The 17,317-nt window shown below is 37.1% G+C and overlaps 1 protein-coding gene across 1 annotated transcript in view; it reads left to right on the forward strand.

Annotated features, from left to right (window-relative positions):
* Nucleotides 1–17,317, forward strand: part of CNOT9 (CCR4-NOT transcription complex subunit 9) — a 29,751-nt gene that overhangs the window by 6,174 nt on the left and 6,260 nt on the right. Inside the window, exons 2-5 of the mRNA XM_079925047.1 lie at nt 3,600–3,779; nt 5,610–5,725; nt 7,639–7,748; nt 12,423–12,532. Of these exons, the coding sequence (XP_079781173.1) occupies nt 3,600–3,779; nt 5,610–5,725; nt 7,639–7,748; nt 12,423–12,532 (516 nt within the window). The remainder of the gene's footprint in view (nt 1–3,599; nt 3,780–5,609; nt 5,726–7,638; nt 7,749–12,422; nt 12,533–17,317) is intronic.

A 17,317-nucleotide genomic window follows, 5' to 3' on the forward strand; every position in this document is an offset into this window, starting at 1 on the left:
CAGTGAGAGGCCCGCGTACTGCAAAAAAAAAAAAATAATAATAATAAATAAATAAATAAAAGTACAGTACAGTTCCCTCTTTTTCCTCATCTACCCACCCCCTCTTTTACTTCCCACTCCCTTTTAGGAAGGCATCAATTTTCAGATTCTAACATTTTTGTGACAGGTGTGCCTAAACGATCTTTGGGATTCAGAAGGAGAGTCAGATGCATTTGGGGTTTTTATTACCATCAAGATCTAGTAAGATGCTGGAGTTGTGCTTTGGGGCTTTATTCAGGGATGAAGTCCAAAGTATTTTATCAGTCGTCTGGTAATATAAGTTAATATAGAAATCAGTGCGTAATTCAAAATGTAAATATATGGGAATTCCCGGGCGGTCCAGTGGTTAGGACTCGGCGCTTTCACTGCCGGGGCCCGGGTTCCAAGATCCTTCAAGGCAAGCAGCACGGCCAAAAAAAAAAAAAGAGCAAAAATACTTCCTTTTATTCTCCAAAATAACTAACTTTCCTTGTGTGTTATAAAATTACTTGTTAATGTTGGTAGGGAAGGGGTGTGTGTGTGTGTTTGTGTGTGTTGGTGGTTATCACTAGCTGAATTATGCCCATCTGAGCCATGATTTGACATAGGGAACTATGTCAAACTATTTCACTGACTTTTCCCATTAAAATGATGGTTATTAAGTACCTCATAATCTCAATAAGTAGAGAATTTCTCTTAGTATCAATGATATTGTTCATGGGTGTTGATTGTTTTTCAGATTCTGCTGAACTAACAGCAGTAACATTTTAATTTTTGTCTGAGATTTTTATATATTTCCTATTTCTTTTGTCTAGGTCACAGGAAATAGTTTTTTGGAAAGTTGTGTTTAGATCAGACCTAATCTTTCAGGCAAGTGAGAAGCAGCATTAGCAAGGCAGTTAAGAGTATGGACTCTGCTGCCAGACTACCTGAATTCAAATCCTAGGCTTTGCCACTTAACTTTTAAATAACGTCTCAGTTTTCTCATCTATGAAATGAGGGTGGTAATGACAAGTATTTATTTAAGACAGTGCCTGACAGAGTAAGCACTATGTATGTGAGCTCTCACTTTTATTTTAAGAAATAATTGTATTCATCCGATAACAAATAGGTATTCAGTGGGTTTAAACTAACTCCTCCTATTAAATTTGGGGCAAAATTCATCAGGGGTGATGAAAAGGAGGGTCCCTACCTCAGATATTTCCTGGTACCAAACTGCCCTAACTGCCTTCTGGTTGTTAGAGTGGCTGCAGAACTCATCTCTAAGCTTATACCTGAGGGCCACATTACCACCTACCTGACGTCCATAGCTCTCTTAGAACTAAAGTCCAATGGAGGCTGCAGAAGTTGGAGTATTACTGGCAGCAGGTTGTCATGGCCTTAGGGACCCAAGTAGGCACCAGATATTGACCCTCCAGAGTGCCAGCACCACTCCAGGGGCACGATCTCCTCTGCTGTAGTCAAGCCAGCTCTGGAAACGTCATATGTGGAGATAGGACCTGGTGTTCAGAAGCCACAATATGCTGACTGGTGTCTACCAGTGCAGCCTGGCGTTGTTCACCTAGGGTTCCCCAGGACAGGATAGGGTACAGGGTGCTGGGTACAAGTCACAAATTGGCTTTAGAGAGGGTGATGGAGTCTACTGATGGTGGTGTCTGGATGACAGGCCTCTAGGAATGAGTAATGACTAATCAGGATAGACACTATATTGCTGGAGCATTGTCTGTGGGGCCCTCTTTAGGATTGTGGGTCATCCAAGAGACTGTGGGCAGGAAACCCAAAGCTAAAATTTTAGCCCTTGTTTCTACTGAGCTTTTAAGGTGATGTAATACTCTAAATGTAAACATATCCTATCTTCTGGTGGGAATTACATTTCCAAAAATAATTTTTAAAGTCAAGGGCCTATCTGTGGTAACATAGAAAAGTCAAGTGCTTGGACCATACTGTTTTTGCTGTTGGGAGCGGAGGGCAGGAAAACTATTCCTTCTGCATCATTTAGGAGCCTATGTTTTCTTGAGGTACATCACTGATGGGAATTACAAAGCAACTTTTAGCAGATTACTCTGAGGCACTTAAAGAGGACTTAAATTACATGGTATTTTAGTCTGTTTAGCAGAACACCTTGTGGTTCATTCTAGCAAGCAAGAGAAATGATAAACGTTAAACTAAAAGCTTCTAATCAAGCTTCCATTTATAGAAGGCAATTGTTCAGCTTGAGTAAATGTGACTACTACTCAAAGTCCATCTTAGACTTCATTCTGTTCTTCAGCAAACACAGTTTTCCTTTTTGTTCCTTATTTTTATATCTGTGCAATGGGTAGGTCATCATTCTATCACACTAAGGTGTAGTGGGAACATGTGCATAGTGTGAGAAGCTGGTGTAATATGGTTCAAGAAAGATTGGAATATGCAACTTTTGTACTTGGGTGAATTGAGCAAGTTAATTCCTCTGAGCATTAGTAGTTTCATCTGCAAGTGTAGATCCCTTTTTTCTGTCTACCTACCCTATAATTCCTCATGGTTTGGGGGGAAATTAAGTGAGAAAATATTGGGCTAGGGATGGAAATCACCATGAATTTGTTAGGACTTTAGAGCCAGAAATAGCAATGGTTATCATTTTTCTAGTTTCCCGTCTTATCTTCCAGATAAGAATAGTTAAGGGACTTAACCAAGGTAACAAGCCTATTTGACAAATGTGAAGAATTATAGAAGTGCTCAAATTTTTTGGAATATTGAGATTCTTTAGCACAATAAAGAAAGCATGTCTGTTTATATAGTCCCTACACGAGTATGGAATGAATGAATCTCTGAGGGGTGGAGGTACAATATGTATAAGAATCATTAGAGGGGGGAGTTTTTCCAAATTACATAGATTTTCTGCTTCATGGAGGGGGATGCTGGAATTACTGGGGAAGGAAGAGCAATGTGGGGGAGGGCTTTTTCTTTCAAAAACCATCATAGGCACATGGTTAAAAAAAAGAGTTTAAACTATATGCAGAAGATTTTATTGTATACAATGACAAGTAGGTCTCCCATATAGATTCCAACCTTAGAGGTAACTACTGTTAACAATTTCTTATGTGTACTTCTAGAAATGTTGTATATAAATATATAAGAATATATGTGTGTGTTAATGGAAGCGTATATGCTGTTCTGCACCCTTTTTGGTTTTTTTTTTTTTTTCTTATTTAGTATCAGCACAGTATAGAGCTAACTCTTTTTTAAGGGGCTATGTAGTATTCCATATAAAAATGTACTCCTGTATATTTAACCAGTTCCTTATTGATAGATGTTGATAGACTTCAAGTTTTCTGCTTTTAAAATAGTGCAGCAGTAAATATTCTGGTATATCTTCAGTACAGCCCAAGTAGACCTGTAGGATAAATTTCTAAACATGGAATTATTAAAGAGTGTGTGCCTTTCAGATTTTGATAGATTTAATTCATTTACATCAAGTATATGTATTTAGAAAAGCTCCCCTAGTATTTACAAAAAATATGTTCCCTCCAAAGGCTACTGCAGAGTAAGACTTGATTTGACTCTAATGAAACTCACGTTTACTTTCTTGTTTTCACTTGAAGCCTGTGCCTACTGCACTGGCTCAGGTGGATAGAGAAAAGATCTATCAGTGGATCAATGAGCTGTCCAGTCCTGAGACAAGGGAAAATGCTTTGCTGGAGTTAAGTAAAAAGAGAGAATCTGTTCCTGACCTTGCACCCATGCTGTGGCATTCATTTGGTACTATTGCAGCACTTTTACAGGTGGGTATATATCCATGAGTTGCATGTCATTCCTGTTTATCACACTTGTATCTCTCTGCCTTTGCCCAAATGATTATGAAAACTTTGGTAGGATGGTTTTTTTCTTTTTATTATTTTTTAAAACTTTATTTTTTTAATATAAATTTATTTATTCATTTATTTTTGGCTGCGTTGGGTCTTCATTGCTGCGCGGGGGCTTTCTCTAGTTGCGGTGAGCGGGAGCTACTCTTCATTGAAGTGCACAGGCTTCTTATTGCGGTGGCTTCTCGTTGCAGAGCACGGGCTCTAGGCGTGCAGGCTTCAGTAGTTGTGGCATGCAGGCTCAGTAGTTGTGGTGCACGGGCTTAGTTGCTCCGTGGCATGTGGGATCTTACTGGACCAGGGATCGAACCCATGTCCGCTGCACTGGGCAGGCGGATTCTTAACCACTGCGCCATCAGGGAAGTCCTAAATTTTATTTTTTTAATTAGTTTATTTATTTATTTTGACCGCACTGGGTCTTCATTGCAGCACGTGGGCTTTTTGTTGTGGCATGCGGGCTTTTCTACTCGCGGTGCATGGGCTCTAGAGCATGCAGGCTCAGTAGCTGCAGTGCGCGGGCTTAGTTGCAGTATGTGGGATCTTAGTTCCCCGACCAGGGATCGTACCCGGGCCCCCTGCATTGAGAGCACGGAGCCTTAACCAGTAGACCACCAGGGAAGTCCCAGAATGTATATATATTTTTTAATGTTAGCATTTGTAAGAATCTGTTTTAGAAAAGTCTAAGGTACTTGTTAAAGTGCAGGTTCTTGGATCCTACCCAAGAGATTTGATATATTTAGTCTAAGATGAAAAATCTATTTTTAACAGGCAGCTCCCCCACACCCAGGTGATTCCAATGTACATGGTGTAAGAGCTACACTTTGAGAAACACAACTTTAAGAGTGCTACAAAATAATATTTACTACATGGTGGGGGGGATGGAAAGGAAGGTATAAGAACTGAAAGGTATATCCTGGGGAAAGAAAATGTTAAGATAAAGGTATAACAGCTGTAGGATTAAAGGTGGGTATTCTTGTACATTGAAGAATAAATAACTGAAATTTGGTTCTGACCAGAACGGTCATTTGTGGGGAATAAATTGATACAGTATAGTCCTAAGAACCAAGATAGAATGATCATCCTTTAAAATATTGTCCATAATTCCCAATAATTAGATCAATTTTTTAAATCTATTAAGTAAATTCATATTCTGTCCCTACAACACGTACCCAAGAAACTAATCTTTCTTATAGGAACATTTTCTGTGTAAAAGTTTTACAATTAAGATAAATGGAATTGTGTTCAGCAAATCATTGCCTTTCGGCGGAGAATACATATATTCCCTGCTGTTTGTACATATCCCCACACATATACCCATGTTCTTATCTCCCCCTTTTGCCGTTGCTACCTGACCAAGGAGAAACTTTTTTGTGAGTCACTGTGGTTGATTTACTAACACTTTCTGGCTAGCTATCTCATCACTGCAACTAAAAGTAGGGTGTTGACAAAAGGGGGGATTATAAATATGAGTCCCTCAAGTGAAAGCCTCAACAGATGATGCAGGATATAGGAGGAAGTATGGTTGACCACAGTTGCCTCCATAGAGGTCTTCCTAGAGATATATGTAGAAATGTCTCAGATAGTCTCAGTCAGGTATATTTATGATGAAAAGATAGGAGTATTGTTTATTTCTTCCCCCTCTTTTAATGGTTCGCTTCTTATAGGATACGTGGAATTAAAGTTATTTGCTTTCATACCATGGGAATTAAAGTTTTTCCTTGTTCATCTGGTGCTGATTTCCATTTTTAGGAAATTGTAAATATTTATCCATCTATCAACCCACCCACCTTGACAGCACACCAGTCTAACAGAGTTTGCAACGCTCTGGCATTATTGCAATGTGTAGCATCACACCCAGAAACCAGGTAAATACTTTGAATGAGTGTGTGGGTAGAGGTTTGTGTTGAATGTGGTCCTAACTTCTGAATGATGAGAGGAGGGTCATGCAGTAGGGTGCACGTGTGTGGGTGTGGATCTTTGGGACTCTTCTTTTACTTTTTTTTTCCTCAAGAATTTCTGGTCTCTAATTCACCAGATTTTAGTGTAGTAACAATATGGTATTGTTTAACATGTTCTTATATAATTAATTTTTTGCCTTTTCAAATTATGGTAAAATATAAATAATGTAAAATTTATCATTTGAACCATTTTAAAGTATACAGTTCAGTAGTATTAAATACATTCATAATGTGCCATCATCACCACCATCCATTTCCATAATTCTGTTCATCCTGTAAAACTTAAACTCTATACGCATTAAACAATAACTCCCCATTCCCCTGCCCCCCAGGCCCTGGCAACTACCATTCTACTTTCCGTCTATGATTTTGACTATTCTGAGTACCTCGTTATAAATGGAATCTTATAGTATTTGTCTTTTTGTGATTGGCTTATTTTACTCACCATAATATCCTCAAGGTTCATCCATATTATAGCATATGTCAGAATTTCCTTCCTTTTTAAGTCTGAATAGTATTCCATTGTCTTATTTACTTTTTACCCATTGGTAGCAAGGAACTTTAAAGGATTGGTGGTCACCTCTCAGGAAAGGTCAGGCATACAGCTACTTCTCCCTCCTGAATCCATGGTAGGCATCACTGTGCCACGCATGAGGCACAGTGCATGGCATTTAGTAGGAGTTCAGTTAGTATTTGGACTCAGCACTTTTTTCTCACATAGTAAGCCAGATTTGGCTTCAGAATCTTTTTTAACACAGGATTTTAGGCAGCCTCTGTAATAAATGAGAATTGACTTTCAAATTGAGACACTTTTGCCTTCCTGCTATATCTGACGAATTAAGAAAGGGGAGATTCTGTTCAGGAATCTGCTTTGTGACTTTTATGGCCTTAAAGCACTTAATAGTCATTTTATTAAAGCCTTTCCTCTCTTTGTCAGGTTTTCCTTATAAAATCTGAGTGCTAGGCTGGCACTGACCTTTCGGAACTTTAGAAACATTGCTAAGAAAATTACTTTTAAGTACTTAAAAATGCAAGAGTACTTTCTTAAAATTTTTGGGTGTTGGCTCTCCTGTAAGTTATAATTATAAATTATATAAAGTAATAGACTGATTCCATATTAGTTGCTGAACATATTAGCTGCAGATTGAAATGTTTTTAGGATACTTAGTGTATCTGAAAGCTCTAACCAAAAAAGAGTATTTAAGCATAACAGATAAACCTTGATAATGGCTGCTTTATTTTTTTGTCTTGGTATATAAGTTTTTCTCAGCTCCTACCTGTGAATATTACTGTTGACCCATAAACTAGATGAGGGAGGGCATCTAGGAGAATCTCTTGGGCCCTTAAGTGCATTTTATGATCTATTTTTTAAAACTTGCAGTTGGATATTTTATCAGTTTTTAAAGTACTTGGTACTGAATACAGGGAAAATTGTGCGTTCTCTTAACCATTGGTCTAGGCTAGGGTTTGAAGCCTTGACACTATTGACATTTTGGGCTGGATTAAGTCTTTGCGGTGGGAGGAGGGGGATAAGAGGGGACTGTCCTGTGCATTGTAGGATTAGCAGCATCCTGGCCTCTGCCCAGTGGATGTCAATCCCTTCAGTATGACAACCAAAAATATATCCAGACATTGCCCCTGAGGGGGCAAAATCACCCCAACTGAGAACCACTGGTCTAGACTAATGACCAGTAACAGTCTTTCCTAGAGATTCCTTGGTCAAGCAGTGTTATAGGCCTTATAGAATTAACCACCTGGGAATGTTCAGAATCCTTAGAAATTAACTCTGGGCTCTGAATGTGATTATTTTTTTCTTTTAGGTCAGCATTTCTTGCAGCACACATCCCACTTTTTTTGTACCCCTTTTTGCACACTGTCAGCAAAACACGTCCCTTTGAGTATCTTCGGCTAACCAGTCTTGGAGTTATTGGTAAGTTATTAGGATCGTTTCGCAAGCCTGGGATCATCATCATTCATAATAGTGGTCTTAGGTGTTTTGTCTGTTCTTTTGTAGCTTTTGTTCACCAGTTATTCATTTGTGTCTTCGGGGTTGAGTCTAATAAATTAGTTTTTACTAATAAATGAATATCAGAACATTATTGCTCTTACCAAGTACCATTCTGAGTATTGTTAATAAGGCTGTAAGACCCAACATTTGGGATTAAATTCAGTGTGTATGTAGAAATGTTTAATAATTGTAGGGAAAGTAAAGAACAAGAGTGTTAACCAAAAGATTATTATTACAGGAGTAAGAATTTGAGTTTGTTTCTTGGTTTGATTTTTCATCTTTGTCACTTCTGAGCTGTTCTCCCATAATTCCAGGGATTTACTTTCTGTTTTAGCTCGTTGAATTTTTGCATGCTCAAATTAATGTTTCCATGTACATTTATTATGGGAGATGTGTCTAAAACGCTGTATCAGCTATTTCAGATCTTAGACTCCTAGGTAGTAAAATCTTTAGATTTGTGAAATGTAAATACATTCAAGAAGATTTCTTTCCTAAATTGCCCTTCCTTTTTTCAGTGTCTTTTTCTCATAGTTTTTGCTCGACATACTAACCAAATAATAAGAACATTAGTTATACAAACTTTGTTTTGTTTGGTTATTATTTTTATGTTCAACCTGTGTTCACATCCTTATGTTTATAAACCATGAATCAGGAAGTATAATTTAAAAGTTTGGTATTTCTCAGGAACATTTTATTCTACTTTTAAGAAGTAACTGTTATCTCATACTCCAAATGAATGTTATTGTTTTTTACATCTTCTCCCAAGTGGTACTGTAATTAGAAACTTTTTTCCCAATATATTCTTTCCAGCTTGTAAGATATAAAAACGTCTCGTGTAGGATTTAAAACATCAACATGATTCCAGCCAAAAGAAAACACTTGTATTCATTATTCTAATTCAAATCATCCTACTTCTGCTGTTTTTTTTACTACTGTGGTTGGATGATGCACTTATGTGTTGTTAGGGTAAATGTTGACTGTGGTGGTGGGTGGAAACAGTACTTGGACGGTATTAAGCCAGTTGTCTACCCTTGCATGTATTTTTAGAAACTCAGTTTCTCCCAAGTCATTGAGAGTACAAGCAGAAGATGAATGTTTGGGCCTAGACTTTTTCCTGCAGTTCAAGGGTTATCAGACAAGTTTGAATATAAATGAAGTGATACGTAACATAGATTAGAAAATACTTGAAACTGAGTAAAAGTAAAAATACAACGTATCAAAATTTATAGGATGCAGCTTAAAGTAGGGCTTAGAGGGAAATTAGTAGCATTAAATGCTTATACTAGAAAGAAAGAGAGGTCTTCAATCAGTGAGCTAAGCTTTTCTTTAAGAAACTAGAAAAAGGAGCAAATTAAACCAGAGCAAACAGAAGGAAGGAAATAATAAAGACTAGATATCAATGAAAATATGAAAAGAAAATCAATACATAAAATCAGTGAAACCAAAAGCAGTGTTTTTTTGTTTTGTTTTTTGAGATATAATTGACATATAACATTGTATTCGTTTTTGGTATACAACATGATTTGGTATATGTATATATTGCAAAATGATCAGTACAGTAAGTTTAGTTAACATCCATCATCACACCTAGGCAACATTGTTTTTCCTTGTGATGAGAACTTTTTACGATCTCTCTTTTTAGGATTTCTCTTAGAAGCTTTCAAACATACAATACTGTATTGTTACTGTGGTCATCATGCTGTACATTATACCCCTGGGACTTATTTATCTTATAACTGGACGTTTATACCTTTTAACCACCTTCACCCATTTCATCCACCCCAATTTTTTATTGAAAAAATTCAATAAAATTAATAAACCTCTATCCAGACAGACTGATAAAAAAAAAAGAGAAGGCACAAGTTACAAATACCATAAATGAAAGGGGGTGCATTATAAAAGACTCTACAGACAATTAAAAAGATAATAAGATAATACTGCTAATAACTCTTTGTCCATAAATTTGACAACCTAGGTGAAATGCACAAATTCTTTGAAAATACGGTCTGGCAGAGTGCACTCAAAAAAAAAAAAAGAGATAAGCTGAATAGTTTTTGTAGTTAAAAACCTTCCAACATAGAAAACTCTAGGCCCAGATGGTTTCAACTGGTTAATTCTACCAAAAACTTAAAGAAGAAATAACACAAATTCTGTTAAAAACTTTTCCATAACATGGAGAGGAGGCTTCTCAACTCTTGGTGAGGGCAGCATTACTCTGATAATAAAAACAGAAAAAGAAGTAAAAAGACTATAGACCAGTATCCCTCATGAACACAGATGCAGAAATTCTCAACAAAATGGTAACAAATCAAATCCAACAACATGTAAAAAGGATCATAATGACCATGTGGGTTTTATCCCAGGAAATCATTCTGGTTCAACTTTCAAAAATCAGCCATTATGATTGACCGTATCCACAGACTAGAGATGAAAAATCATGTGATCTTCTCTGTAGTTTATAAAAACAGCCTTTGACAGAATTCAGTATCCATTCGTGATAAAAACTCCAGCAAAGCAGGAATAGAGGGGAACTTTCTCAACCTGATAAAGTACAAAAACAAAAACAAAACCCTTCAGTTAAGATCATAGTTAATGTGAAGAACTGAATGTTGTCCCCCTAAGATTGAAAACAAGGCAAGGATGTTCATTCTCACCAGTCTTATTCATTCTCATCCTGGTTATCCTTACCGGTGCAGTAAGGCAAGAGAAAAAAAATAAAGGACATACAAATTAGAAAGGAAAAAATAAAATATTGGCTACATTTTATAGCTATAAATGGAGTATAATCTTTAAAAATTGTGAATCACTATATTGTATACCTGTAACTTGCACAGTATTGTACAGAAACTATACTTCAATAAAAAATTTTTTTAAAAAAAGGAAAAAGAAAACTGTGTTCACATACAACATGATTAACTGCATTGAAAAGTCTTGAAGAATCTACAGAAAAAAGCTACTAGAACTAGTGAGTTTAACAAGGTTGTAAGTTATAGAGTTATTATACAAAAATCAATTACATTTTTGTGTGCTTGCACTAAACAGTTAGAGATTGAAATTTCACCAAAACGTGAAAAACTTGGGTGTAAGTCTTACAAAATATGTGCATAGTCTATAGCTAAAAACTATACAACAAGGACAAAAGAAATCAAAACCTAAATAAATGCAGAGATACACCATATTCATCAATTGGTTTATCGTTAAGATGTCGTTAAGATGTCGTTCTCCCCCAGATGATATATAGATTTAGAGCAATTCTAACAAAATCCCAGTAGGATTTTTTTTATAGAAATTGACAAGGTGATCCTAAAATTTTATCTGGAAAGACAAATGAACTAGAATATGCATTTTTTAAAAAGAAGGATAAAGTTGGAAGACATATACTACCTGATTTCCAGACCTACTGGAAAACTACAGAGTCAAGACAGTGTGGTATTGGAGAAAAGATAGACTTGTAGAGCAGAATGGAGAGTACAGAGATAGACGCACACAATTATGGTCAATTGGATTTTTGACAAAGCTGCAAAGAGAATTTAGTGAAGAAAGGATAGTCTTTTTCAGTAAATCGTGCTGGAACAATTGGATATCCATATGTAAAGCAATGAACCATGATCTATACCTTGTACTCTATACAAAATTAACAAAATGGACTTTAGACCTACATGTAAAAAATCTAAGTGAGATAATAATCTGCCATCTGCAGCAGGCCATGTTAGTAAATTATGGTATGTGCTGTTTAGAGATGTAGCATTTGTAGATTGTCAGTTCTGGTTAAAGTAAATGATATTACTCTCTCCTGAAGTGATTGACTTTAGTTATTACGGGTCCAGTTAACTAAGGCCTTTCATATAAAAGCTAGTGATGCGTTGGGCAGCTCAAGGAACAGTCATTTGTTTAATGGGACTCTGCCTCCCTATATGCAGAATGGAGAGGATATCAGTGAACTGTGTCTGACACCCGGTCAGTGGTGTAAGTTTAGAAACCAACAGAGTAATAGAATTGGGATGAATTTTAGAAGTCATTGGTCCAACTCTTATTTTATAAAGAAACAGAGGCTTGCAAAGGGAAGGTAACTTTGTCAAACTTAGGTAAACTAGTTGTGGAACCAGAATTGGAATCCAGGTGTGTGTGTTTCTTGTTTAGGTATGCCCTACAGTGTTTGTGCTCTTTGGGAAAAGAGGGCAATTGAATAACCAGGAAGTAATGTTTGTTTATGCCTATTGTGACTTAAGTAGGATTCAGACTGACATCCTTTCTTTGCTACCTGGGAATGTGCTTTAATACTGATGTAGAATTCTTTTCTCTTACCTAAGGTATATGGAGAAGAGATGGTGATATTATTGTATGAATGCCTACCAAGAGTGATAGAAAAATTATTTAGATAGCTAAACAGATGCTAACTATATGGTAGACCAAACTTGGTACCTGATCTTTTAGTGTTGACTGATAACAGTCAACCTGTGCTTTTCTTCCTCTTTTTTTTTTTTTTTAATAAACCACAGTTTGTGTTGTATGTTAAGTTCTACAACTAGCTGGATGAACAATTTTAGTTGGAAACCCTGACTCTGAAATAATTTTGTTTGTCCATATTTTCTTTAGGGGCCCTGGTGAAAACAGATGAGCAGGAAGTAATCAACTTTTTACTGACAACAGAAATTATCCCTTTGTGTTTGCGCATTATGGAATCTGGAAGTGAACTTTCTAAAACGGTGTGTGTTTTTATCTTAATTAGATTCTATATTGTTGACTCTTGGGCTACTTCTTCATGATTATCATTTTCTGCCTCTCTTCAGGTTTTTTGAAACTTTCATGAATGTTTTTTCTCTTTTAAATAAAAATTGTTATATAATGATAATTTTAAAACCCAGACCCGTCAGAAGAATATCATGTTAAAACACTAAATTTCTCCCTTTCATCTGAACCCACTTCTCACTACACAGGTGTATTATTCCAGACATTTTTTTATGCATAATCAAGTGTATATATACTTGAGCTTCTCCCTACTTTGCACTTTAACCATGGATGATAATGTGACTGGTATAAATTCTTAACCTCTTATTTTCCCTCTCAGAACTCCATTGCCATAGCCCTGTTGTCTTCCGGTATTGAATGTTGTAGTGAAATCTTGGGTCAGCCTAATATTTTTCTTTCATGGTGAACTTGCTTTTTCTGTGTGGTATCTATAAGCTTCTTTTATAATTTTTAAGTTCATTTGATAATTTTTTTTTCTTTTGGCTGCGCTGGGTCTTCGTTGCTGTGCGCAGGCTTTCTCTAGTTGTGGCGAGCAGGGGCTATTCTTTGTTGCAGTGTGTGGGCTTCTCATTGTGGTGGCTTCTCGTTGTGGAGCACGGGCTCTAGGTGTGCGGGCTTCAGTAGTTATGGCACGTGGGCTCAGTAGTTGTGGCTCATGGGCTCTAGAGCACAGGCTCAGTAGTTGTGGCACACAGGCTTAGTTACCCCACAGCATGTGGGATCTTCCCAGACCAGGAATTGAACCTATGTCCCCTGCCTTGGCAGGCGGATTCTTAACCACTGGACCACCAGGGAAGTCCATCATTTGATAATCTTATATCAGATTTCTTTTCTGGAAGAGCCTACTCTTTGTGTCTCTTTTTTGGTTAATTTTATAGTTTTCCCTTTGATTTGTTTTGGCCTCTTGCTTCAGCAACATCAGTTATGCTGTATTGTCTATTTTTCAAATATATATTTTTTCCCTCTCTACTTTCTGTCTTTAATTTCATATCGTGATTTTTCTCAAGGCTACTTTTCCATGTTGCTGACTATTTTTAGCAATATCTTACTTCTGCTTCCAAAGTGTATCTAGTCACATTGACTAGACTAGTCACTCTAATTTTTAATTTGGTAAATACTTATTGCTGAGTTGGACATAAGTAGATGTAATGATTTAAATTTTTTTTGTTTCGAATTCACAATACAAATAAAGTAAAAATTCAAATGCTACTACAAATGGGTATACAAACAAATGGAAGTCTCCTACCATAGCCTCTCAGTTCTTCTCTCCAGTGGTAACCAGTATTACTACTTTCTTGTAGAATCCTTCCAGAAGTATTCCGTGTATACATGTAGCAGTTTAATTTTGTATTAATTTTTTTCCTCTAGTCTCTGCCTCTCACTTCTCATGTCCTTTCAGCTCTTCTTTGAATTTTTTATGTTCTTTGAATTTTTTAAAATGTTCTTTAAAGTCCACATTCTCTTCAATTTCCTTGAAAATGCAGATAAGTATTACTTGTTACCCCTGTGTAGGGTATGTCTCAATAGAAGTTTCCCTGTGGGCGTCTTTTTATCCAAGATTGCCATTTGTTTAAAAATAATGGATGGAAAGAGAGATGTTATGAGCTGAAGTTGGCAGCTTTTAAGTCAAGTATTTTACCTCTGAATACTTTTCCACCCAGCCTGCCATCTAAGGTTTGTGTGTTAGGGAGGATTTAAACCTCTGTCTTCAATTTTCTACTAACACACAAAGAATAAGTGACATGTGATCTATGTTCATGCTTTTCCTTTTTCTTTGTTTTTTAAATAAATAAATTTATTTATTTATTTATTTATTTATTTATGGCTGCATTGAGTCTTCATTGCTGTGCACAGGCTTTCTCTAGTTGCGGTGAGCAGGGGCTACCCTTCGTTGCAGTGCACGGGCTTCACATTGCAGTGGCTTCTCTTGCTGTGGAGCACGGGATCTAGGTGCGCAGGCTTCGGTAGTTGTGGCTCATGGGCTCTAGAGCACAGGCTCAGTAGTTGTGTCTCCCGGACTTAGTTGCTCCGCAGCATGTGGGATCTTCCCGGACCAGGGCTCGAACCCATGTCCCCTGCATTGGCAGGCGGATTCTTAACCACTGCGTCACCAGGGAAGTCCCTATTCATGCTTTTCTTCTCTCATTTGTCCCTTAATTTTATTCCTTTTGTTAATTTCAGTGGCTTTCCGGGACCGGATTGGAATGGTTACAACTGTATTCTGTCATTTTTTATTCATAGTTGCCTATGAATAGGGTTTTTTCAAGTTGGCTTCTTATGGCTGGGACAGAAAAAGATTCATTGCTTCTTTAGTGACATTTCTTCCAGGAACCCCCATCCTAATGATCCCTCCCCTATTTACATTCCTTGCCCATTACTAGAATTAATTCATCCTTGATGTGTAGATGTTCCCATTGACCTTTACTACGCTTCAAGTAGAATACTTTTCCTATCCTACGTTTTATGGTTTATAGTCACTTCCTGGCAAGTCTTTCTTCTTTTGCTCCATGCAAGCAGACACCTCGTTGTGTTCACTTTTTATGTACGATGCTTAGTCAAACGTCTTGCCATAGTAGACACCCAGTAGAGCAGAGGTTCTCAGTCAGAGCTGTGTGGCATGATCACCTGTGAAGTGTTTTTGATTCTTTGGGGTTTTTTTTGGCTGTGTTGGGTCTTAGTTGCGGCACACAGGCTCTTTTGTTGCAGCGAGCGGGCTTCTCTCTAGTTGTGGCACGTGGGCTCAGTAGTGGCAGCACCTGGGGTTAGTTGCCCCGCGGCATGTGGGATCTTACTTCCCCGACCAGGGATCGAACCCGTATCCCCTGCATTGGAAGGTTGATTCTTAACCACTGGACCACCAGAGAAGTCCCTGTGAAGTGTTTTTAAAACATCAATGTCCAGGTCCCTTATCTGACCTACTGAACCGTTCTGCAGGGTGATAAAGTATGGACATTTGTGTTTTTTTTTAAATCCCCCTGGGTGAGTGTATAGTATAAGTTATTTTGGAAAGCTGTTATTTTGGAAAGCTGTTTGGCAGTATCCACTATAAACATAAACCTACCCTATCACCCAAAAATGTATACCCAAGAAAAATGAGCTCTCGGGAATTCCCTGGCGGGCCAGTGGTTACGACTCCACGCTTTCACTGCCAAGGGCCCAGGTTTGATCTCTGGGCAGAGAACTAAGATCCCACAAGCCACACAGCATGGCAAAAAAAAAAAAAAAGCTCTCATGGGCATCAAAACATATATAGGAGTATTTATAGCATTTTTACTATGCAGGGTAAATTGTAGTATAGTTACAAAATAAACTACACAATAGTTAAGAAGCATGAACTGCTGATACATGCAATGTGGCTGATATTATGTCAAGTGAAAGAAGCCAGATATATATGAGTTCATACCATATGACTCATATATGTATGTGAAATTCAAGATCAGGCAAGAACAGTCAGTGAGGATAAATCAGAATAGTGATTACCTCTCAGGGAAGGATATTGACTGGGAAAAGGCACAAGGGAATCTTCTGGGGTGCTGGAAATGTTCTGTATTTTATTTTATTTAAAATTTTTATTTTATTTCATTTTTATTGAAATATAGTTGATTTACAATGTTGTGTTAGTTTCGGGTGTACCGCAAAGTGATTCTTATTTTTTTTTTTCTTTTTTTACATTCTCTTCCATTATAGGTTATTACAAGATATTGAGTATAGTTCCCTGTGCTATACAGTTGGTCCTTGTTGGTTATCTATTTTATATTTAATATTGTGTATGTGTTAATCCCAACCTCCTAATGTTCTGTATTTTAATCTGGTTGTGGTTCACAGATGTGTAGGATGTAAAAATTAAGATACACTTAAGATTAGTGCACTTTACATATTTTACTGTGTATATGTTTGTATTAGTTTCTTATTGCTGCTATAACAGATTGCCACAAGCTTGGTGGCTTAAAACACCACAAATTTATTCTCTTACAGTTCTGGAAGCCAGCAACCGTACATCAGTTTAACCAAGCTAAAACTAAAGTCAGGGTGCCAGTAAGGGCAACATTCCCTCTGGAAGCTCTAGGAGAGAGTCCCTTTCCTTGACTTTTCCAGCTTTTAGAATTGCATTTCTTGGCTCACTGCCCCCTCTTCCATCTTCAAAGCCAGCAGTGTAGCATGTTCAAATCTCTCTCTGCTTCTGTCACATCACCTTCTCCTCTATTGTCAAATCTCCCTCCACTTTCCTCTTTAAGGACACTTGTGATGATTATATTTAGGGCCCACCTGGATAATCCAAGATGATTAATCTTCCCCTAAGATTCTTAACTTAATCACATCTGTAAAGTCCCTTTTGCCATATAAAGTAGCATCCCCAGGGTTTGGTGATTAGGACCTAGATATCTTTGGGGGCCATTATTTAGCCAACCACAATGTTATACCCCAGTAAAATAGTAAAATAAAACAATTCCCACAGTTGTTTCTGCAGAGCAGCTGAGGAAGAGAATCATTATAATAATCATTTGACTTGAATTAAACTAGTATTTTTTTAATCCCATCTATGTAAGAGTTAATGAGCTTAAAGTGAGTATATTCTTTATTACTGTTGGAACAATTTTCGAAGGGAGGCTTAAAAGTCTTATTTTCTTTAAGATCTTTTAAGAATAAGAAAAGATTTACCTAACTCATTCGGAAGAGATGAGGCATAGCTGAATTGCTAAAATCATCTTGGCCCATGGAAAAGGGAAGAGGCTCTGTGTTTA

This window comes from Stenella coeruleoalba (assembly GCF_951394435.1).
Source record: "Stenella coeruleoalba genome assembly, chromosome: 6".
Lineage (NCBI taxonomy): Eukaryota > Metazoa > Chordata > Mammalia > Artiodactyla > Delphinidae > Stenella > Stenella coeruleoalba.